Consider the following 24215-nt stretch of genomic DNA (forward strand, 5'->3'; position numbering starts at 1 on the left):
ACAAATACACACTTCGTCTATATGATAGCTTCTATTTCTTTATCAAAACAGACACTCTGGGAATATCTTACCAGTAAAGTTGCCTCCTATAACGTAAGGAATAACACCTCCAGGCCATATTCTTTCCGTTCTGGATGTAGCAGCTCTTGGAACTCGGTTTTTCTCATTTTGCCCTGAGAATTTTTGAGGTACTTTTCCCTTAACTGTACTGTTTTGTGGCAAGCCTGTAGTGACATTTAAAACATTCTGTGAAGCAGAAGCCCTTGGTCAGGGAGTCATTTACCTCTTAACGGACAAAAGTTGAAATGTCGTATTTACATATTTGTATAAATATGCCTGAAGTTAAAAATAAAATGCAGTGAAGAAAAACCTTTGAGTTGTATTACGTATTTGAGAAAGGCATTAAAATATTTAAGCTTTCATGTCAAAATACTATTTCTGAATGCTCTGTGAATGAAGTTGATGAATTTCCATTTAACAGCCTACAGGAGATACAAGTCAGGCAGGCGTATAAACAATGGAACAAATCGTGCTATATTTTCTGTTTTATTAACTCACTGACAAATATCCTCCAGATGATAAAATAGTGTTTAGTAAAGTTCTTTAGTATTCAACACTCTTCTTATCTAGCTAAATCCTGAATCTTGCAAGTTAGGATTGGTGTACTGTAGCATGGCCTAAAATTATGAATAGTATGTTATATATAGATAGGTTTAAAAATAACATGAAGACAAATGTAGTCTCAGCCACCTGAGACCAGCTGCCATCTCCCCCTGCAGTTTCCTCTGGATTCGTCCCCAGGGAGTCTCAGCGGTCACACACCACAGGAACAGGTCACCATAAAATCCAGCTCATCCTGGAGTAACTTCCAAATATAGAGTCCTTTACTATTCTTCATGACCTTCCATATTTCTTGCTATTTTTTTCTTTTTCATAAATCTACATGATTATTCTTTCTTATTCACCTCTCATTGTTGATACAGACACCTTCTCACTGATAAATGCTTTAACTCTAATGTTGAATATATGGCCTCTCTGCCTGTGTCTCTAAAAAGTCTATCTGTTCAATGTTCTGGAGCAAAGTTTCTTTGCTTAAGTAAATTATTCTTTGAAAGTACTTCCAGAATTTCATTGTCATCTATCAATCTAAGGAATCTTAGGCTATGAACAATGAATGGAGGATTTTAAAAATATTTTAAAGCTATAAATAATGGTTAATAAATTCAATACTAGGAACATGAGTTGTAAAACTAAAATCAGTGTTCTGAATGCCATATATATGTTTTAATGGTAAAAATATTAATTATTTGAGTCTAATAAATCAGGCTACCAGTTTGATATAAGTAGATTTTATATTATTTGTATTATTTTATATTATTTCAAAACAAATAGTTATATTTTTCATTTGACTAAAATACCTATTGCTCTATAAAAATATCTTCATAGGATTCCCAATTAACTGGAAAAAGGTTTCAAAAATGAAACAAATATCTAATACATTTTAATGAGGAGAAACCCAAAATAAGATAAAGGAACAGTTCAAATTGTCCTAAGTTAAGTTCTAAAAATCTTACATCAAATATAGGCTAACCAAGTAAAAATCAATGAATTATTTTCTTACCATAAAGCCTCTACATTACATCATAAGGCTATGTGGAATTTTAAAAAGACTACATTTCTATGAGTATAATATTTACTATACATCAAGTCAAGCGCCTGCAACTTTAAACATTGATATACCAGAGCCAATTCTTCTTATCCGGTCTATAAGTTGATAGAGGGCCCCTCGTTTCTTTGCTATACCGTGGTCTCCAAGTCCACCTTAAAGAATAAGAGAAAATAAAGTTAAACTCAAATGTTTCTGAAAGTGCTTGCAAATAAGCAATAGTAATATGCTACAACGATTTCTCTTTAGACATCGTTTTTATATGGTCTTAGAATTTGGAATGTCTGTGAATCTTTGTAGAGGGTAAAAGTTCCACAGCAACAAATGTTGGTATAGAAAAGGAAGGAGCTACAATGTGGGAGATTTAAGGAGCAACCTCGATCTAAGTGACTTTATTTGGACATCATGACAATTGAGTCACTGTTGATAATTTGAAATATTTTTCTTCTGTGACCTTGACATCACATATGGTTATATAAAATGACAGCAAGTTATTTTGTCCTATTGATTGCATTCCAGCTATTTTCCCTATGAAAACTGAATATTTTCAGAAGCCAAGTCAGCAAATTGAAATGTAAATATTAGGAAAGCAGATCTGCAAATAGTGTAAGTAGAGCCCTAAAACTTTGAAAATTTTTGAAAAAAATTAAAATCATATCAAATTCTATACAATGACCTCTCTAGTTACTAAAATAATGACATAAGTTGAACAAAAAGACAAGGTAAAACTCCAAATGTCCAACTGCAAAACACATTCTATTGCAACACACAATGGAAAAAAGGAAATGCAAACAGAAGAGGGCCGGAGGGGAATGAGGAAATATGTCTTTTCCTGATTTAACCAATAAAGATTAGAAAAGGTGGACTCCTGGTGCACGCTAAAAAGCAGAACACTCAGCAAAGGGTCTTAAAAAGCCAAGACCCTTGATTCTCATTCCATGGTTTCATAAAATGCTGCTCCCGGTTTTGTCCTCTACTTGTCCTACTGTCCTTGGATTTTTTAATAGATGAATAAGCAAGGGCCGTCATCAACTAAACAACCAGTACAGCTACTGCTAGCACGAGAACAAGTACAGATGCTTTTGCACTACTGTCAAAGTTGATGGTTCATAGTTTCTTTTGGGTAAGACAATAAAAGTTAGTCCAGGAAGACAACAAACTCTCCTCAGACTTTGAACTAAACCTAATACCTGAAAAGCTAAAAATAAAACAATAGAATCAATTGCCATATAAGCCTCTTAAAAAGAAAATCAAGTAAGTCCTTATAAGGCAAGCATGTTACAGCGCTTGCTCACTGACCCATGATCTGCCTAATTATTTGCATTACATGGTCACATTTTTTGCTGTACATCTGGAGAAAAATTTTTGAGATTTTTTTCATTGAACGTCTAAGAAAGATGAAGTCATAGTAAAAAGTATTCATTCCTAAGTAGTTACAAAAATATTTTTGAAGAATGGCATCTATAGTTTGAAATGGCCATTGTATAGCATCTATATTTATATTAGAAAGGCTTAAAATAGAGGTTTATAAAGGGGCTACCTATGAGAAAAAAGAAATGTCTTTGTTAACACTGAGGTATGTATAAGGGTAACTCCGAAGTGTAGAATTGAATAAAAAATGTTTCAAAACTATTAAAGACAATAATGTCCTAAATAATATTTTAGCAAGTTTTGAATGATTTTCATATCAATTGAAATAAACCTCTACATAGGTAGCTCACTAAAGCAGCAAAAAAAGAAAAAAGCTTATTTTTGACCTGCTCTAAAACACTGAATGTGTACAAATTAAATAAATATTTATGGAAAAAGTACACTTTAAATTAAAAAATATTACTTAATACAGTACAAATAAATTAAAAAGAAAAAAGAGTAAGAAAAAATAAAATATATCTTTACATTGTTTGAAATTGACCTGGATAGTGCAAGTGACTATTGAAGTTTAAGATATGTGTGCCTTTCATTTATACATTTAGAATAAATCTTTTTAACATTATATATAATCTCTTTTATTCTATGTATCTAAAATAATGTTATGTTTTCCAGAGGTACTATCACGGAGCTTAATTTTAAGTTAAATAACAAATAACAACTAGGCATAGTGCCACACGCTTCTAATCTAGCACTATGGGAGCCTGAAGTTCAAACGAGTTCCAGGCCGGTCTGGGCAACTTAGGCACTTCGTGAAATCCTGTCTTAAGATAAAAATGTTGAGAAACATGTCTCAGAGCAAAAACCCTGGGTTCAAACTGTAGTGCTGAAAAAAAAATTAGAAATGTTTAAGTCACAGATAATTAACGACTTCAAATAATGGGGAAGTTGAATGACCTGAAGAAAGCTTAAAGCAAAGGAAAATTTTGACAGAAAATCTAACTTACAATGAAACAAGGATTTTGCTGAGCAGTATCATTGTTCCTCTGTCCAGAATAAATTTTATGGCAGTGTTAAGAGAGATACAGCAATTGAAGAATCTGCCAATAAATACGTTCTACAGGAACATACTATGATTCTACTGCAAAGCAAGATTTTTCACTATCTTAGGGTGTTTCAGAAAAGAAACTATCACTATATATGTAGCAAAAAACAAAGCATGCTATGTTTACATAGTATTTTTATTATTTTAAATTAAACTTAAATTTTGTCTTACATACTCTTTGTTTGAAATAATTGTCTTAGATGTGATAATATTTTGACAACATAGGGCAATGTCCTTATTCTTAAAGAGTACATACTAGACTACTTAATAATAAAGTGTTCTAATATTATTTGTTTATACATATTGTCTGCAATCAACTTCAAACTGTTCCATATATACTGATGTGTATATGGGCACACACAGAGCAAATTGGTACAAAGCACTAAATCCAAGGAGTGTTCCACACTTATGTCTCTGCCACTACCCTATCAACTTTTCCATACGCTAGAAATTGGCTGAAATAGAAAAGTTGCAAGGCAAGAAAATTGAACAAAAATGTATTAACTCACTGTGAAAAGTCTTAAATCTGTTATTCAACTGTCTGTTAGATACAAGAAGGAAACTACGTATTTTATTTTCTATGGAATAGAAGACGAAAATAAAAATGGTAAAGAGGGGAAGGTAATGAAATCAAAAGACATTACCTGAAATAACTACAACTAGCTACAACTATAAAATGAAATTTTATCCTTTTAGTGTCACATTTTTTTTCCAAATTATAATATGAAATAAAAATACAAAACATAATTTTAAAATGTTTGTAAAACCAATTTTTAAATAGGGACTGAAATCATTTTTTAATTATTTCACTTCTCATATAGCTGTATTTCAAACCTGTTCAAAACAACTAAAGTTGAAATTGTCTTCTGGGCTTTCACATGATATCTGCATGTTCCTAAACAAATTTTCATTGGTTTCTCTATGAGTAATTTACACTTTGCAACTGCATATCTAAGTAGGAGGCAATTTAGTATAACACTAAAGAGTTTGGAAGGGGGCCTTTCTTAGAACTGAACTGTGTTTCTGACTTGGCCACTTCCTGATTATGTGACAATAAGAAAGCCATACAACCTTTAAACTTTGGTCTCACTTGTAAATAACAGCCTTCTTAGTGCTGACCCTCATAAGTTTGTTGTGAGGATTCAAACAGTTAATATCTTCAAAGCAAAGCCATGCCAGGAATACAGTAAACCCTATAATGTGTTTGTTAAATAAAATAATAAAATACTATGAATAAACCTAAATTTCTAAATATGCACATGTCTGTGCAAGAAAACAAGGTTAACCAATGGGACATTAAAAATGACACAGAGCATTTCTACTATTTCAAGAGTACATTTTCTCCAGAATGAACACAGATTTACCCAAATAAGGAGTCATACCTGTGGTATGTCCAAGTTGTCCAAAGGGGTTCTGGGTCAGGTCAATTGTCCTATCTATTTGAAAGATATTTAAGTCTTCATCATCTAAGGCAATGTCACCCCAAAATACAGCTAAAAAAGAAAGGTGAATTTAAATGTAAAATATTTCACATTAAAATGAATGCACACAAAGCTAATTAGAAAAACGTTGCTGAAGTAACTGGATGCATTGGACTTGTTACAGTATAAATAAAAGCCACCTGTGAGAGACGCATGATCCCTGTTGTTTTTGGTTATGTTCTGTCTTTACCTTCATAGCATCAGTATTTGTTTCCTTGAATGAGATGCTCAGTGATTGACATGGTTGGGGTGCTCTAATGAAAGAGACATTGGCAATCACGAGCTTATTGGCAAATATGTGAAAATCTGAGAAGAGTGTCTATCCACCCTGTGGATGCTAGTGACCAGTCACAAGTCATCGCTAGCTGGGGAAAGAAGTTGCAAGTAAACCAAGGGCTGTGATAATTTTGTAAACTAAGGTATAATCAAGACAAAAGAATATTTTGCCATTATAGCAGTTCATTAATTACTTTAATACATTTATAATGCACTTCTCCAAAGTCTATATTGCCCTGAGCCAATACAAAATGGGTAAATAACTACCAAGACAACATTTAAGTCAACATGCATTTGGACAACAATTAGTTCCAGAGCTCTGAGTGTTTATGACAAAAAAGATCTGGTTCATATTTTCATCATTACCTTACAATCTAGAAAGCACTCTGACTTTATCTAGTGCTTTATGCTACTGAATAAATAAAACTCTACAACCCAATATGGAATATTGGAAAGCTCATTTATAAGGAGAATGTGAACTTCTCTGTTAAGTTCAGAAATAACATTCACGTAACAATGAAATGGTCTCGTTTATTTGAGCCTAAATTAAACCAGCTGGGTTTTTAGAACTCTCAGATGTCAAAATACAGTGACTTCAGGAAACACAGCAAACTTGAGAGAATAAATTGATTATGACACAGTAAAATTTGACAACTGGCTAGAAACGTTAGGATATTAACTTCAAAATTTCTTCTCTAAAACCAAAGGGGAAAAGGAGGAACCACTTTCAAAATTTAGGAAGTAACAAAAATCTACATTCTTAAAATTACCATGTTACTGTGCTTTCAAATTTTAGCATGACCAAAAACAGTTAATAACATTAGCTAGCATGAGAGTGAAACCAGTCATCAAAGCTATGAAATGTTTTAATTCACTGGTTTTATTTTCTCACCCAAATCTGACACATGACTTAGATTTCTATGTTTAGGGTTTAGATTTCTATGTTGATCTAGAAACAAGAAAACAAAATTCAATTTGAGGTTGGTTATCTGTTTAACATATGGAAAAGGCTTTCTTAAAATTTGAATCCTCTCTTCAGTCACTATCATTTTTCCTTCTACCAACAGTCTTTCCTCTTGCCTGTGGGATGCCAGTCTAATGTGTAAAGAAATGTTTATTATCTTTCACTGTCATGGGAACACCACTGTAAAGAGTCTGTAAAAGGCATTTATAGCACTATCTAAGAGGTTAGTGTTGATATCTAAAGCTGAAGTCCACATTCTAAAATTGAATTCAACTTCATACACATGCAGGAAAAAAAAATACATAAAAACACAAATGCTCCAGTGACCCTAAAGCCAGAGAACCTAGGAAAGAGATGACCAATCAGAATTTAAAATTTTACAGTTGTAATATAGGGATTATTGGTTTCATTAAAATAACGTCTACTTCTTTCAAGACTCTAAGGTAAATCTAAGTTTGTGAGTTACATAAAACTGCTGTTGAGTGTATTTCTCTGCCAATAATTGTGGGCACTGATCAGCACAGATTCTCAACCTGGCTCTTTCCTCTTAATGCTGAAGGGCAGTAGCAAACAGACACTAAACCAGTACTTATCTAACTTTTCTTTGCAAAGAGTCACAGCGAATCTGCTGAAAATGAAAATTCTGATTTACCCATCTGGAGAGGAACTTCAGATCCTTACATTTTTAATAAACTCCCAGTTGCTACAAATAATTATCATTGCCCTCTTGTGTATGAGCATTCATTTTTTTTTTTTCTGCAAGAATAAGCTTCCAGGGGCTGAGGATTTAGCTCAGTGGCACAGTGCCTGCCTGGCAAGCACGAGGTCATGAGTTCGACTCTCAGTACCGCAAAAAAACAAACAAAACAAAAAAAATAAGCTTCCACTCGACTAAGTCGGCTGATGGACTGGAAACTGAGACACCCAACCAATCAAAGTGTGCGTTTGTCAGTACTACATTTTCCATATTAAATGGAGTACCCATAAAATAGAACTCAAATGTGTTTTAGATTTTTATGCTCTTGTAATGACTTTGCGCAAGCTGCAGGATTCATGCCCTGATGGATTATATGAAACACAGATCAGCAGTCCAAGGATAAGTCACTTCATAGAAGCAAAAACATTACTTCTGGAGAGAAAAAAAAAGGCAAGAGGCCAGATGATACTTAAAAAGGAGACAAGACAGTTTTGGAGGACATTAACTCACTTTATTTATCTTTAGTTTTTCTAATCCAATAACTTTGGAAGAGCTTGGCAGTTCTGAATACATCATAAATTGCTTCAGAGGAAAACCAAGCACTCTTTTGAAAGTAAGCAATAGGTAATGTTGATGCTAACTCATTTGTGTGCAGATTCAGTGAACTATACACCATGTACATCTTTACATCTTGATATGACCAACCGAAAAAAGACACTTTAGAATTTCAGCATACTATATACAGGAGTTTAAAATGCATAAGGTCTTTCTTCATATTCACGCACACGACGGTTTCCTTACTTCGTCTCTACTCAAATCTAAGCATCCTATTTCTGTATGCTAAAATACTTCACTTACACAGTGGAATAGCAAGCTGGGGCATCACAATGTGTACTTACAATTTACATTGTAATCTAAAGTATATTTTATGTATAGTTTCAAAGAGATATATGAAATTCACCATTCTGCTTTGCATTTTTTTGTTTTTCATTTTCTCTAGTATTTTCTATTTACTTTTTATTAAAACCCCACAAAATTAGACAGAAAAAAATTAAAAAGTATAAATTGTCACTTCTTGGCTCATTCACATGGTGATTTGAAATTTTTGAGGTCAGAACTAAAAAGAATATGGGAAACGGGTTCATAGACGACGATCCTAAGGAAATACTCAAGTGCAACTAGAATATTCATTATCTATTTGGAATTCTGCTTGGATTCCAATGGTCAAAAAGGAGGGAGGGTGGAGGTAACCAACAGCCCAAAATGAAATGTCAGGAAGAACAATTTTCAAACTACATAGAAAACCACAGGTTTTGTTTTTCTCCTAACAGTCATTTCCCTTCAATGAACTACAAAAATTTCCAAAGAATCAAAGACCTAGAAAGATAGTAAGCTTTCGCTGTGGTACACAGAGTAATGCACTTTATAAAATAATATATGGTAAGGAGAAGTGGTCTACAGTTATGATTCCCTACTCCTTATCTTTTAAGTATACCTCTGTCAACTACTTCCCCATTCAATAGTGATCTTATCTCTAATGTTTTATGTAAAAATTATTGTTACATTCTCTTTAATGGTTTGAACAACCTTCCATTCTTACATCTGGTAATCTGAGCAATGCAGTTGAAGACAACAATATGTAATATAACAACCACTGTTAATTCCTATCATTTTGTCTTGAAACCCTGTATCACTTTTAATGTTCTTGCTTTGTTTCATTTATGTTTGTAATGTTGGTATGTTGCTATTGTTCTTTTCTCATTTACTACTCTCTTAAAAATAAAAATAAAAACAGTGACCTTTGGCTTTTTAGTTCTGAGACTGGGATCCAAGGATTAATTATAAAAAGGTGTCAAGTTTGTGATTTCTGAAAAACTGTATGCAAAACATCCAAATACATGGGTTATTAAAACACTGATACCATATATTTTTCTGTGGAACTATTCTCTAATTAAAAGAGATCCCACAGAGTAAAAACTATCCTTTGCCTAAAGCAAAGTCTATCAGTCCACTTAGGGGAAAATATGTACAAATTAAATACTCCCTAGAAAATGAATATATTCACTTTAATTAGCACTATAATACCTGACAACACTAAAATGCCTAAGAGCATAATATGATACAAAAGAGAAGACTCTCCACAGGAATTACCTACAGAAAGCCTTCCCAGAAAGCCCCTCTTCCCACTGGACCTTGTTAGGTCTCTCATCTGCTTCTCTGTCCTAGGGTGCTTCTGTCAATGATCAGCCATCACGTGGGATTTTGTAATTACATTTTCAACCATCTGATCCTTTAGTCTGATTTTCAAACTAGTAATTACAACAGGTAGCATGTGTTAGTCATCGTTATTTCTTTTTTTGAAGAGGAAAAAATGTTATTTCTTTTTTAATAAATTAATATGAACAGATACATGGAAATTTTTGCATATAGTGGGATGACATTTGAATGTATAGCTACACTGTGTAATATTCAAATTAGATTAAATGTATCTCTCTACCAAAGCATTTATCACTTCTTGATGATGGAAATTTTCAAAATCCTACTAGAGCTATATAAGCAGCACTCCCCAGCCACTTCTCAGGATTTTAGTCTGGGAACACTTCCTCCTGTGTATTAAACACTGTGCTACAGCACAAGTCTGTTAAAATAAGGAGGCACTTTTGTGGTCCTGTTTTTAAAAATCCTTTATTCTAGCCTTTGGAAGTATACAGTACATTGTTATTGATACTCACCTTACCTTGCAATGACACCTTAAATCCTCAGTGCCAGAGTGTAAAAATAAGTAACTCTTGAGTATATATTTTTAGGAATTTTTTTTAAAATGTGCATGGAAATATATCATGGATTGGTATATAAGTTGTGCAAGAAAAGTGAAGCTAAGTGTGCCATATATTTAGTAAATTTGCCTTAAAACCAAAACACTAGCTATTTACCCATTTCAAAGAATGACTATGGGAAATACATCTCTTTTTCTGTAAATACCACATCTATAGTCTCAGGAGAAATAGACTGGAACTAGTTATTTTGATATTTATGGGACCTGGAGAGAGAGCTCAAAGATTCAAGGATAGCCAAGAGCACTTGCTCATTACACTTTTTCCATGTGATATTTAAACTTTTAGCTTTTATTGACATTGGATTTAGGAAGGAAAAATGATGTCATGTGAAGGTCTAACAGACTGCTTTGACTCACAATGAAACCTAATAAAAATTTCCTGAGAAGGGCATCAATGAAGACTCAAAAATCAGCTATTTTCATATGACTGATAACCACTAAACAAATTCTCCAGGAAGTGTAAGATTGAGCATTAAGTTCTAATAAATGCATTTCAAAAGCAATGCTATATGAGAAAACAAAGAGAAAAGAATTTCCTGTTGGCTTGTTATTTTTACAGCATAAATTTTTCCCCCAAAATGACACACATGAAAATTAATATAAATTCCAATTAGAGAAACAATTATCCAAAAGTTTAAAAACTCTTGCTACAGTAAAACCTAAATAAAATATATTTTATATATGCTCATAAGCACTCAGGGATAATAATTTGTTATGTAATATGTGCTTTTCTTAAAGTGCTTATAATAAAGTGGAAAGAATTTGCAATCCAATTATTTTAGTTGTTCATAAGACAGCATCTATGCAATCTCTTATTTAAAATATTCTGTAGATTTTTCAAAAATCTGCAGTTCCACTTACTACACACCACCACATATACTCAACAAAAACATCTAATCTATAATTTTAAAACTATGTGTGTAATAAACACTACGACTGATGTTAAATTCCTTCCTTCTTTTTTTCTTTGTACTGGGAATCGAACTCAGGACTTTGCACTTGCCAGGCAGGAGCTTGTGCCACTGAGCCATATCCCCAGCCCTCTTCTTTCCTTCATAAACTGGATTGAAGGGTGCATCAAGGAACATAACCTTTGCTTGGCCACTCTAAAAAAATGCATGCCCTTCTCTATCAGGGACAGAGGCTTTGAAGGGTGGTGGGTCCAAAAAAAATTTAGTTCTGGTTGAATCATTGCTTATTTAAAAAAAAGAAAGAAAAAAAAGAAACTAAGGACATTCCAGATTTAGAAGTTACTTCAAATAACACAGAACTTATTCCCTCGTTAAATGAACTACCTTAGTTCTTTGTTAAATCAAGAGGTAAAACATAATCACAATATAAAATTAGATGTTAAATATGAAATTTAACATATATAAAATATATATATTTTAAATATACATATATTTTACATATATGCCTGTTTATATAAATATTTACATAATATATATATCTGTTAGCAAGGATTATTCTTCCAAAATATAGACCTTGACGATAAAGTCATTTTCCATGATACATTAGTTTCAAGATCAATTTAGATTGACTCAACTAGTCTGAACACAGAAAACAAGAAGCAAGATGTATTTTTCAAATTTCCCTTTTCTGTTTTAACATCATTTTCCATTATGGATATGATTAAATGTTACATTTTCAAATAAACATTTTTCTTTTTAAGTCAAAATACAAAATTTTTTCCCATAACAAAAGATCCATTGAAACACCATATCAATCTGCATTTATAGCCCACAATGCCTGTGGATAGGATTTCTCAGGAAATTTTTAAAATATCACCCATACCACAAATATTCATTTGGAACTCTTTGTTTCAAAAGAGAAAACACTGACCCAAAAGTACTTTGATTAAGAAACATAAAAATAAATGCTGGAACTTTTTTGTGTGTATGGGCTAACATTTTCTCTTATAAGCTTTAAGAAAATAAATTATTGTAGTTCACAGGATTTTTTAAAAATGCAATTATTGCACTGCTCAAATATTGAATATATAACCAACCACTAGCAAAATTTGCTTTACTTATATTTCCCACATCATACAGCTTGTAAGGACAGAACCAACACTTCCTTTTTTCTCCCTCAGGTCCGTAATTGTTTACATTGTGGCCAGCGTAAAAGTCAACCCTGATACTTCTTTTTTAATTAAATTTGTTTATTTTCTAAATATTGACACTAACTCTCTGAGTAGATCCTGGTGTCTTCTTGGAAGTGAGATTGTCTATGCAAATTTACTATTTTTCTGTTTTTTAGCTTTGCTTTACCAACTGGCTGGTCATATCTTCAGAAAAACAGAAGAATCTTTATTCCCATTTTTTCTCATTTTCACGTAGCCCAATTTTATGATAAGTTAAAGGAGAGATTATCTTCCAACCTTTCTGGTTATTACCCTGTAAAAGATTTCCTTTGGGCATGAGTCAAAGGCTGCAGGATTTTCTTTGATTAATATGCCACAACGTGCAGCCACCAAACAAGTGAAGTACTATCTGAAATTCAAAAACTCGTTGATACTGAAAACTTGATTCCACATACAGATTTCTACTGTTCTTTTGTAGGCTTTGATTCTCGAATGAGCAGATTAAATAAGAAAAAAAAATGAAAGAGCTATGAAACATTCCTCCCAATATTATTTTCAATGTTTTTAAAGATTTACTTTAAATGTGCAGTAACTTACACTTCTATTAAATGTGTGGTGCTTCCTAGATCTAAAATGGCCCCCAAAATCTCATGTGCTCAGAGCTGTAGAAGGTGACTGACCCTCTGTGGATGAATTCACTGAAGCAGTTGGAACTTGAGGGAATTACTGGGCTTTAATGGAAATGTAGGAAGTGGGACCTAGTGGAGTGGGACACAGGGCAGGACCTTGGGGGCTACAGCACCTCCTTCTGGCTCATCCCCTGGGCCCTGTGAATAAGAACTTTTCTTCTACTCTGTGCATCCCCCATGATGTTTCTGATTTAGAACCAAAATTGCTCTTTTAAGTTGTCTATTTCGCCCCACCATTCAAAAAGGAACTAATACATATATCACTCCCATTTTCCCTATCTCCTCCCAATGCCCACCCTGTACTTGACAAGGTGGAGCTGGTGAGCATGAAAGGCAGGTTATTTCTTAGAGCTCTAAGACTCAGACTGGGAAGCATTTTCTGTTGAAATTTCTGCTTAAAGTCATGCTGGTGGTGCATCTTCACCACAGCAAAGTTTCATACGGGAACTTAAAGAATCAGTAGTTACTTCCTTTTCATATTTGCAGAAACAATCATGTTACCTGCGTCAACCTGTGGAGATAATATACTTTGGTGGGGAATAGAAGCAGTATACACAAGAAATATTTGCTAAAGAAAAACAGACTGTATCATAAATTACACTCTGGTGGAGCAGCAACCACTAGGACTGCCTGTTCTGGGTGTGATTTCAAAGTTGTTAAGTAATCTGTTAGTATTACTTTAAGCCTTATTTGAGATAATAAAAGAAAATAAAAATGGCTGATGAAATCCAAAGGTACACATACAGAGTAAATAAATAAAATCCTCAAAAATGCCAGGAATCATAGTGTTGAAAGTGCCCTTCAAATTTAAACATTTAGAACTGGAGTGATAAATTTTAGCTACTAGCTATCAATTTCCAGTTTGGTGCATCTAGCCCTCTAATCTCCCTGCAGCATTACACATTAATGTTAAACATATATATTTAACTCAAAGCTTATCAGCTCCTTAAATTTGGATTCAAGATAGAACTGTAATTTTCCTCTTAAATTATTCACAGTATAACCTGTTAAGAAAATCCTTCTGCAATCTTTTGAAAACAAAACAGAAAATCCTACAGATCTGTATTTTATTTTTCTAGAAATATGTTACTCAAAATATTTCAACAATAACTATCTCTAAGGAAATGAATGCCATAATCCATGGAAATACACATGGTTAACTGAAAGCTAACCACCTTTTTAGTAAAACCAGATGCAAGGAAAATAACTATGGGTAATAAAGGCAAGTACCATTTGCTTCTGTAAATGTTTGAGTTTCAGATAATTATATTAGTTACTCTTTTATTTGCAAAGTTTTTAGAAAAACAGTGTTTTAATAATCAGGCCTAAATTTTTGCAAAAGGGTCATTTGTAGAATTCATTTTAATAGAAAAATTAATTAATCAGTAATTCTGAAGGGCTTATAAAATGAGCAATATCTTTAAGAATTCATAAATAGGCAAGCCAACCAAGAGGAGTAATGTATTTAAAATGTTTTAAGTCCATTATTATTATTTTCAAATATTCTGAGGCTGTTTTGTTATCATCTACTGAACCGTGCTAAGTACTGGGAATTCAAAAATAAAATAAAACAAAATCCTTTCTTTGGGACTTAGTCTAATACATCTAGAGGCTCTATTACAACCACTAAAAGCCAAATTTGAATTGAATTCTTAGACTTGCATCATTCAGAAAATTGTAGTAGGATCAGATACTTGAAGGTACTTTGAATCATCACAAGGAATAATAAAAATGGACAGTGTACTGGATTGACAACTGGTGGTCAACTTATAACCCCCAGCTGAAATGAGTGAGCATGGTGCTGGGTGTGGGAGGCCCACCTCGGGACTGTTGCCAGCAGCATAAGAGGCAGACTTGGAGAAGCAGAAAAGAGGCTTTTGGGAACTAAAAAGGCTGTTGGGAGCTGAGAGGGGCTTCAGGAGCTTGTAGAAGCTGTAAGGAGCTGTTGGTTGTTTGGGAGGAGCTCGTCATGCTGGCTTTCCTGATGAACTTGGCTTGACATCCTCCAAAGAGCTCAGGACCTCATTGGCACTGAGAATGGCTTTGGCTCACTTTGGGAGAGCTCTGATCCTCACTTGAGCATTGCTTCCTGGCTCCAGAGGGGAAGATGGTGCATTCCAGCTTCCTGGAGAAGCTTGCTGAGTTGGCTTCCCTGATGGGAACTCTGCTATCTTGATCATCAGAGGAGCTCGGGACCTCACTGTTGCTGAGGATGGCTGTGGTACCTTTCAGAGGAGCTCTGGTTCTTCTGAGCATCGCTTTCTGGCTCCAGTGCAGATCCTTCCACAGATCCTTTACCCCGCTGGCACAGACTTTCTAGATTCCACCACTGACCTTTGGGCCTTCCCACTGCAGATTCTTGAAACAGGCCTGCATGAGATATTGTTATGGGCTCTGGGTCTCCAGGCGGACTCGTGGGAGGCATTGTTATGAGCTCTAGGTCTTCAGCTGGACTCATGCAGGACATTATCATGGGATCTAGGACCTCAGCTGGATTCTTGCTCCATAGTGTGTGGACAGATTTCCTGCACTCTTTTGTATATCGTTCTTTGGGTGACTGTTATGAATGATCTTATAAAATATGTGTCCTGTATTATATTGTTTCACCTTTCACAATATCCCCCAAACTAACAAAAACAGGGCTTTTGATTCTATAAATCTGGACCTTTGCCATTAATTGCACATAATCTTGAACATCTCTGAATGGCAGTCCACTGGTATAATTGGGATATGTTATATATAAGGATTGGTTTTTTTTCTCAATATTGTGGCTATAATAACCATTGATTTACTGCTTCACCAGATACCACTAATTAAATTCAAGAATATGCCACAAAATAATAAGGAGCCTAAAAAGTAATAAATGCTTCTAAGGGCTGCTTGAATTAAGGTTTGTCTTCAGACTGGCAGAATGAGAAAGTCCACCTTTTCATGTCCCAGAATCCATCGCTTGGAAGTACAAATAAATATAAAAGAATAACTTACAAGTTATTCACCCATCCCTGAGAAATCTCATAAGACATTACTACCATATAAATCAAAATACCAGTTAATAATAAGAGACAATTGTGAAGGGAATTTAACAATCAGGAATTATGCTCTCAACTTTCTCAATATAAATTATACATGTGAAGAAAAAAATATTCTAGTAAGAGTAACTATTGAGAGTAGAATCAAAACAGAACAAGTTTACTCATATTATTTCCATGTTAGATGGCACTATTCCATTGCATCTCTGGGCAGAATACCCTCTTCCATGGGTTGAGTTTTTATAGCACTTTCAACATTTGTCTTTGGGATTATCTTTTTTCTTGGCATTAATGTGTAAAATAAATCCTTTCTGATTGATATATTATTTTATTTTTCTTGTTAAATTTTTAATCTACCGGACTTGTCCTTCTTCTCCATTTAGAAATCATGATCTATTTCAACTACACAGAAAAGTACACTCACCATCTAGCTTTGCAATAACCTGAACATTTTACAAAGTTTGCCTCAGATCTGTAATTATTAGAACTGTGCTTACATGGTATATGACCCCTTCTAACTCCTATGACCCTATTTTTTCCTAGCATCACTAGGAATGAATATGCAAAGAAGTATTGTATTTCTTTTTTCTCCATGATTTAAAATTATAAACAAATCTCAAACTCTGGTTTTTATAACTTCTTTACTTTGTCCAATATTAAAGATTATAATGTTTATTTATGATAAATAACTGTAGTTTATTTATGATAAACAGTTGTAGTTTTTAACTTCTAAGTTATTATTTTATATGAATGTTCTTATTTGCATCTCTCCTTGTTATAGAAATGTATATAGCATTAAAATTTTCCTTAATGCAAACAATTCCATAGTAAGTGCCATATATAGTGCAAAATTTTATTTAGAAAATATATCCAGGAGTTCATTCAGTTATATTATATGGTATCCATATATAAACTTTTGGTTAGATGAGTCTTGACTTCAAATATAGAGTAGTAATGGTAGTATAAATAGCAGTATAATAGAATATTTTGTAATACTGCCATAAAGACACAAAACAACCAAGAAAAATCCAAGACCCATACAAAATATCTAGCATATAACTAGATTATAAAGTATTCCTCAAAACTCCCAAATACAAACAGATAATAGCCATTTTTAAACAGTTTTGATTCCACACTACAAAAACCACATACTATCAGCATGAGTCAGGCACCACAGAAAGATGGCAACTAGGTTTATGATGTGTGTGTGAACAAGAGAATGTTAAAAATAGTTGAGGAAAACTCATTGGAAAGTGGAACTGGCCAGTCTAATATCCATAGCTCTACAAGGCAGAGGGTTCTGCAAAATCGAATTTATAATTTAACGCAAAGGAAACAACTAATCTATGCATATATTTGGTAGCATGGCCCCACAAAGCAGGATTATTCTAAGATATTTGACAAAATGCTGATAAAACAATAACTTGCCTATACCTTCACTGAGATAAAATCTAAAAGCAAGAAACTTTAAAACATAAACTTCCAATCATCATATTTTGGGTGTATCATGAGATAAAGTATAAAGAGAAATTGTATTAATTATGAAAACCCAGATTTTCAATAAGGTTGCATATAAGAGAGATTAAGTAAAAGTTTTAAATTCCAAAATTAAAGTGCAGTTATCAATATAAATTTATGACTAATTTAAGCTAAAAATTACATATGCGTATAGTTCTTAGTGCTAATTAATAAGAAAATTAGAAAGAATGAATGGCCAGCACAATGATGATAAACATAATTAAGACCCAACAACTTCCAAGTAGGCAAATCAGAGTCCTTTGTAAAAAATTGTAATTAATTCCAGGACTGACACAGAAAATGAGTAAAAAGATCCTAGGATGCAATATAATAAAACAATAAGGCTACCACAGATCAAAATGTTGTGTTTTCATCAAAACACAAATTGAATTGTGTTCAATTCAAAGGATTCATCAGAAATTGAATAAGCTCTCACTGGCCTAAACTGCAATAATCTACTTACCAGTAAAGACAATAACTGATGGAATTGAAATCCAATATTAAATATGTTTAATAATCCATGCTCACAATAATACTTAAAATACAATTGGGTACCAGGGGAGGACGTTAGGAAATGAATTCATTTCTTCTGAAAATATACATACAAAGAGGGATCAGTTATAAACAGTAGGTTGCCTGGCAACTGGAAAGGCTGAGTATTAGTATATGTGATTTTAGAATTCTTCCTCTTTTGTGAATATCCTGCACCCACTCTTTGAGATGGCTTTCCTTAGGTGGTTTGTCTTATACAGTACTGGATTTGAGGTGTTTCTTATATACTCTGGATGCTAATTTACTCTCATTGTACTAGCTCTCCTTAATGTAAACTTGGTTTATACTGGTTAGAATGTTTTAGTATATTCAATTTAAATAAATATATTTAATTGCCACCTAATAAATTTTGCAACCATTTCCCTTATATTGCATGCTTTTGAGTCAAATTGAAGTAATACATCTTTTTCTATGATCATAAAAGTTTTTCATATCTACTAAAATTCTAAAACTCTTTCACATGTATGATTTTAGACCACATTGAGCTATTTTTTATTTTGTAATAAGAATAAAGTTTTCTACATTGAAAACCTTTCTAGCGTCATGCAAAGAATGTCTATTTTTCCAAATATCTGTAATATCATATTTTATCATATACATATTATGTTAGCTTTTTGTAATTATCACTGTGAAGAAATACCTGAGATAACTTTTTTTAAAAAGGAAAAGGTTATTTCATTTCAGTTTCAGAGGTTTCAGTCCATGGTTTGTGGCCCTATTGATCTGAGTTCATGCTGACTGATTACATTGTGGCAGAAGCTTATGCCAGAGGAGGTTACTCACCTCATGGCAGTTAAGAAAGACAGAGGGAGAGAGAGAGAGAGAGAGAGAGAGAGTTGAGGTTCCATATCACCTTCAAGAGTATGTTCCCAATGACTTAAATTCCTCCCACTATGCCCCACCTCCTCATTCTGTTACCTCCCAATAGTGCCAGAGATTAGTGACCAATCATCTAGTGTATGGGCTTTTGGGAGACATTTTAGATCCAATCTATAACATACGCTATATATCTAAGACTTCAACTCTGTTACATTGGTATATTAGCCTTTAAGAATAACAAACATCAGGATTCTATTTTTAATGGAATTAGACCCTTATTCCTCTAATTGTGTTTCAGAGTTTTTTCAGTAAATAATTTGAGAAGCAGTCAAGATACAAGAAAAATCTTGTTAGGATCTTGATTAGAATTGTACTGAAACTTTAAATGAATATCAGAACTACTGCCATTTAAAAGATAGTTATTCTACTCATGATAATATTTAATTTTCTTTATACTTATTTACATCTTCTTTACAACATGGAAAAACATTTTCTCCATAAAGATCTTATATATGCCTTGTTGAATTTATTTCTATATAAATTTTCAAATGTTGTTGTTACATTATATACCAATCACTTTAAATTACATATTCTAAGTGTTATTTATATATAAGCACTGGTATGTTTTGATCTTGTATTTGTCGATACATTCAACATTTCCATTGGCCCAAATAGATCTCTTGCTTTTCTTGTGAAGAAAATTTTATCCTCTGAAAGCAGTCAAGTGCTGTTTCCATACATTCTAGCTCCAGTGTGTATGAGTATGAGTGTGTGAACTTCTTTTCTGTTTTGTTTTACTTAATTCCTAAAACCTTAGTATTGAATATAAGCAGTGATAGCAGGAATATTTGTCTTCTAACTTTCAGAAAAGGTTTCTAATATTTTCCTACTGACTATGATTTTACCTAAAGAATTTTGGCAGAAAATCACCAGGTCAAAGAATATCCTTATGCTCTTATTTTGGGTTTTAATTTAAATTTATAAAGGAACTTGACCTGTAATATTTTCTTCTTAATGTCATTGTCCAGTTTTTGAAAAATATTTATAGAAAATTTGTATGAGAATGAGGTATTCTTTTTAGCTGTTAGAAATTGTTTGCCTATGCCTGAGAACGGTAGGTACTTTTATTCCCTGTCTCTGATGTCCCTATAAATATGGAGATGGCTAGGAGAAGAGCACCATTACTACCATCTTTTCCGTGACATTTTTTAGAGAACGCATTGATGGTGTGTCCATATCCAGTCTTATGACTGAAGAATTTATTCCCAGATGCTAGGAAGGTTGTTGGCTGAAAGATTTCAACTGTCACCTCTCTTGGCTGAATACGCCCTCATCTATAGGCAAAATCACTTCCTGTAGGTAGTGAACACTCAGTGAATAGTCAAACAGGGTATAGAAGGAAATAGTTGAGGGCTGGGGTTTTAGCAGCTCAGCAGCACAGCACGTGCCTGGCAAGCGCGAGGTTGTGAGTTCAATTCCCAGTACCGGGGGGGCGGAGAAAGGCCATAGTTCCCTCTATCTAAAACGGAACATTTCTAGTGGATCACGCTAGCATCAGAGCTCTGAATTCGTCTGAGATCCTCACTGAGACTATATTTTAACCTAGAATTTTCTTCTTTTTAATCTTGTTTCCTCTCCTTCCCATTCATAAGTGGTGACCCCAAGAACTCTTCCTGATAAACTCCTGCGTACTAATCTCCATCATAAAAACTCTACTTACTGAGCAACCCAGCCTGTATCAGTTGATACAGTCAAGTAGGCATTATAAGATTTTGGCCTTGGAGATTTAGGGCTAGCAGTGCAAACCCCATCAGGAGCTATAAATGGAACACACATAATCTGTGGCCTATAGGATAGTGTAAATCATTCTCCTATAGTGATGGCAGACTATAAAAAAGGAATAGTGCTGTTATATATCAGGCATTTGTGCAATGTAGGGGGAATCTAATAACTCTAAAGACAGTAAATTAGGCAACTACTGCTAAACTCGCTTAATGCATGTTGAATGTTAATAAAAGAGCAACAGCAATTAATCAGTAATATTTTAGTGAAAGCCAGAGAGCTTTCTCAGTAGCATATAAAAATGTTTCTATCTCCTACAGCCAAAAGACACAGAAACTAAAGATGAGGACCAGTACTTGCTCTTAAAGTTTACAGACACTAGAGAAAAGCTAACCTTTCAATCTCAGTGGGTCAGTTACAGCAAGGCCCAGTCCTACTTGGGAAATAATGGAATCCTAACACATAGAATGAAGAGATAGGTGAATGGAATGCACCTAAAAATCTTGACCTCCAGATTTCCCTGAACTTCTGCATCTTAAGGAGCATATACCATTCTCTGAAGGACTAGTATTTATCCCCTTTCTAAAGATAAAGCAGTGGATTCTTCCCTGAGAGATAACTTGTACCACTCAAGACCTATCCTTACTTCCCTGGGCACTAAAACAATAACTACAGTTAATTTACAACATACCTTGGCCAAAGTGGTTTTAGAAAAGGAGGCAAGGGACTCTTTCCAAATAAATTCTCAGAACCTAGCCACCTGACACCTGCAAGAACCCCAAAATATTCAGGAACTTAGTTATACGGGTGAACCACGCAGCTGCATAAGGGAGTTTCTTCATTTTGTCTCGCAGTCCCAGGATACAGAATGAGACACCCTTTAAATGACACAATATGATGATGCCAACATGCTGTGAGGCCATTTCCAGGAGGAAACAATGCAGCACTAACCTATGTTAAGTAAGAGAGAGATACTTGAAGAGAAAATACTTGAATTCTTCTACAAATTAAAAGGCTCAGTGAAGGGCCAGGGATATAGCTCAGCAGCTTAAGTGCTTGCCTGGCAAGCCTGAGGTCATGCATTCGAGTCCTGATTCCAAAAAAAAAAAATTAAAAAGTTCAGTAAAGGAAGCACACACATATATATCAGCCAGAAAACAAAACAGATGATTGCATTACCCAGAAATATATCTCAGTTACTTTCTCATTGCTAAGACAAACTACCCAAAACCCACAAGTTAAAGGAGGAAAAGTTTATTTCAGCTCACAGTTTGTAGAGGTTTTTTTGTTTTGTTTTGGTTTGGTTTGGTTTCTTTTAGTTTGTAGAGGTTTTAATCCAGTCAGCTGACTCCAAGGCAAGATGGCATTTCAGAGGGGAACAGAAGAGTAGAAAAAGTCCATTGCAGGGCAGGAAGGAGGCAGCAAGCAGCAAGCAGCAGCAGCAGCAAACCTACCTTCCCTCTCTCCCTTTATATTTCCTCCAGACTATAAGTCTATTGATTGGTGCCATCCCCACCCAGGGCATGGCTTGCATTATACACACCCAGAACTATGCTAAATCCATTTAGTTATCACATACTCTCAATTCTAGTACCATACACCATAGATACAGCCACCTCTGAAAAGTCCCACTTGTGGGCACTGGAGGCTTTCGGGGTCATCTAGATATAATCTGTAACAGATAGTCCTGAAGATGTACCAATTACTAATGATGTAAGGAACATATTAGTGAAATAAGAACCAATGCCACTGAAAAGTTCATAGTCAATGTTCCAGACTGATGCCGTGCCTGTCTGGCAACTATGAGGTCCTGGTTCAGTTACTGGAACCAAAAAAAAAAAAAATAGTTCCAGACTGATAATTCAATGTAATGTTACAGTAAAAATGAAATGATAAAATCCTTAAAAAATAGAGAGAGGTCATAAGGTGAAATTTAACTATCATAAAGCAGGTACTGGCAATTACCATAATACAATGTAAGATTATAGTCACATGTAAGAACATCACCTTCATGTAGTTGTGGTACAGTTAATAGAATGCAATATCTGAAGAACAAAATAAAGAGTATTGTGTAATATGTATAATAAAAAATGAAGGTTGAATGACCTGACATTTGAAGGCAGTTACTCCTGAACTTCCCCAAAATACTTCAATAAACTTCTGGAGCTGAGCAAACTTTAAGACCTGGATCCCATATGCAAAAGGAAGGACCAGGTAGATATACAGGATGAATGGCCCTATAACATAATGAAGAGAATGCATAATAATGATTCTTCAGTCTTTCTGCAAAGAGGTCTAGAGCTGTACCTTTGGATAACCATACACTGATATTTTGAGAACTGTTGGAAAGAGCGTTGTTGACAATGACATATCAAATCCACAGAGCTTTCCTGGGGCTAGTATTGGAGCACACCACACAGGAAGTAAGTCTTGGTTCAGATTTGACCCACTGTCTGCCCACTAAGTTTTGACCCACAAAATGATCATTTCCCAAATCACTAATTTATAAGCAAGATTTACATACATAGCTGGAACGACTTCCACATAGGTTTTGTAGCTCACAAGATCTATTACAAAAAGGAGACCTCTTAAATTTTAAGACACACCTCCCGCACAAGTCAAGATATCAAATATAAAGCACCTGTTTTGATAGTTGATGCACAGGATGTGAAAAACTGAACAAGAATGTTTCTTTCACCATAACCCATTTTTAAAAACTCAAAGCAGACAACCAACAAATATCACAGCTGTTTTTAAATCCAAATATTTTCTTGACACCTACACATGAAGTGAATTCCAAGTGGCAAGCCTCTCTAAAGAAGAGATAAGACAAGCTATTTCATGCTAGAAGACATAACAAGAGATGTATATAGGGGTATGAAGAAAACATCTAAAAGTTTAATAATATCTTAAAGGCAGAGTGTGTTACTATAGCAATAAAAATCCAAGAGGGAGAGTTGTCACTCCGAGGGGCTCATTGGAGTCATCCTCTACTTCTCAAGACTCAGCATTCAAAGATCCTGCTCCCAGCTGAGGATATAGCTCAGCAGCACAGTACCTTGCTTAGCAAGCATAAGGTCCTGAGCTTGATTCCTGGTAAAACATCCTGCTCTCTTCCCAAAAGAAGAGCTTTTCTACTAGAAAATATGGCAAGGATGAAGTAGAATTTTAAGATATGGCTGCTGCCTGCACACTTTAGGCCCCTTTGTTCCAAAAACAAGCAGGAGTCACCATCCTAACAGGATGATTTAATGTGAACAGTGGAGGTGGGTGTTAGCAGTGAAAGAACAAACTTGACTTCTGGTAATCCCCTAGGGCACAGCACAGTACTCTCTTAGCCAATTTTAATT

The 24215-nt window shown here is 34.2% G+C and overlaps 1 protein-coding gene across 1 annotated transcript in view; it reads right to left on the reverse strand.

Annotated features, from left to right (window-relative positions):
- Positions 1–24215, reverse strand: part of Tll1 (tolloid-like 1) — a gene marked incomplete at its 5' end in the record, with an annotated part of 192178 nt that overhangs the window by 94167 nt on the left and 73796 nt on the right. The window contains 3 exon segments of the mRNA XM_005373585.2: positions 72–224; positions 1741–1821; positions 5522–5632. Of these exon segments, the coding sequence (XP_005373642.1) occupies positions 72–224; positions 1741–1821; positions 5522–5632 (345 nt within the window).

Source organism: Chinchilla lanigera, unplaced genomic scaffold (assembly GCF_000276665.1).
Source record: "Chinchilla lanigera isolate Chin_1 unplaced genomic scaffold, ChiLan1.0 scaffold00002, whole genome shotgun sequence".
Lineage (NCBI taxonomy): Eukaryota > Metazoa > Chordata > Mammalia > Rodentia > Chinchillidae > Chinchilla > Chinchilla lanigera.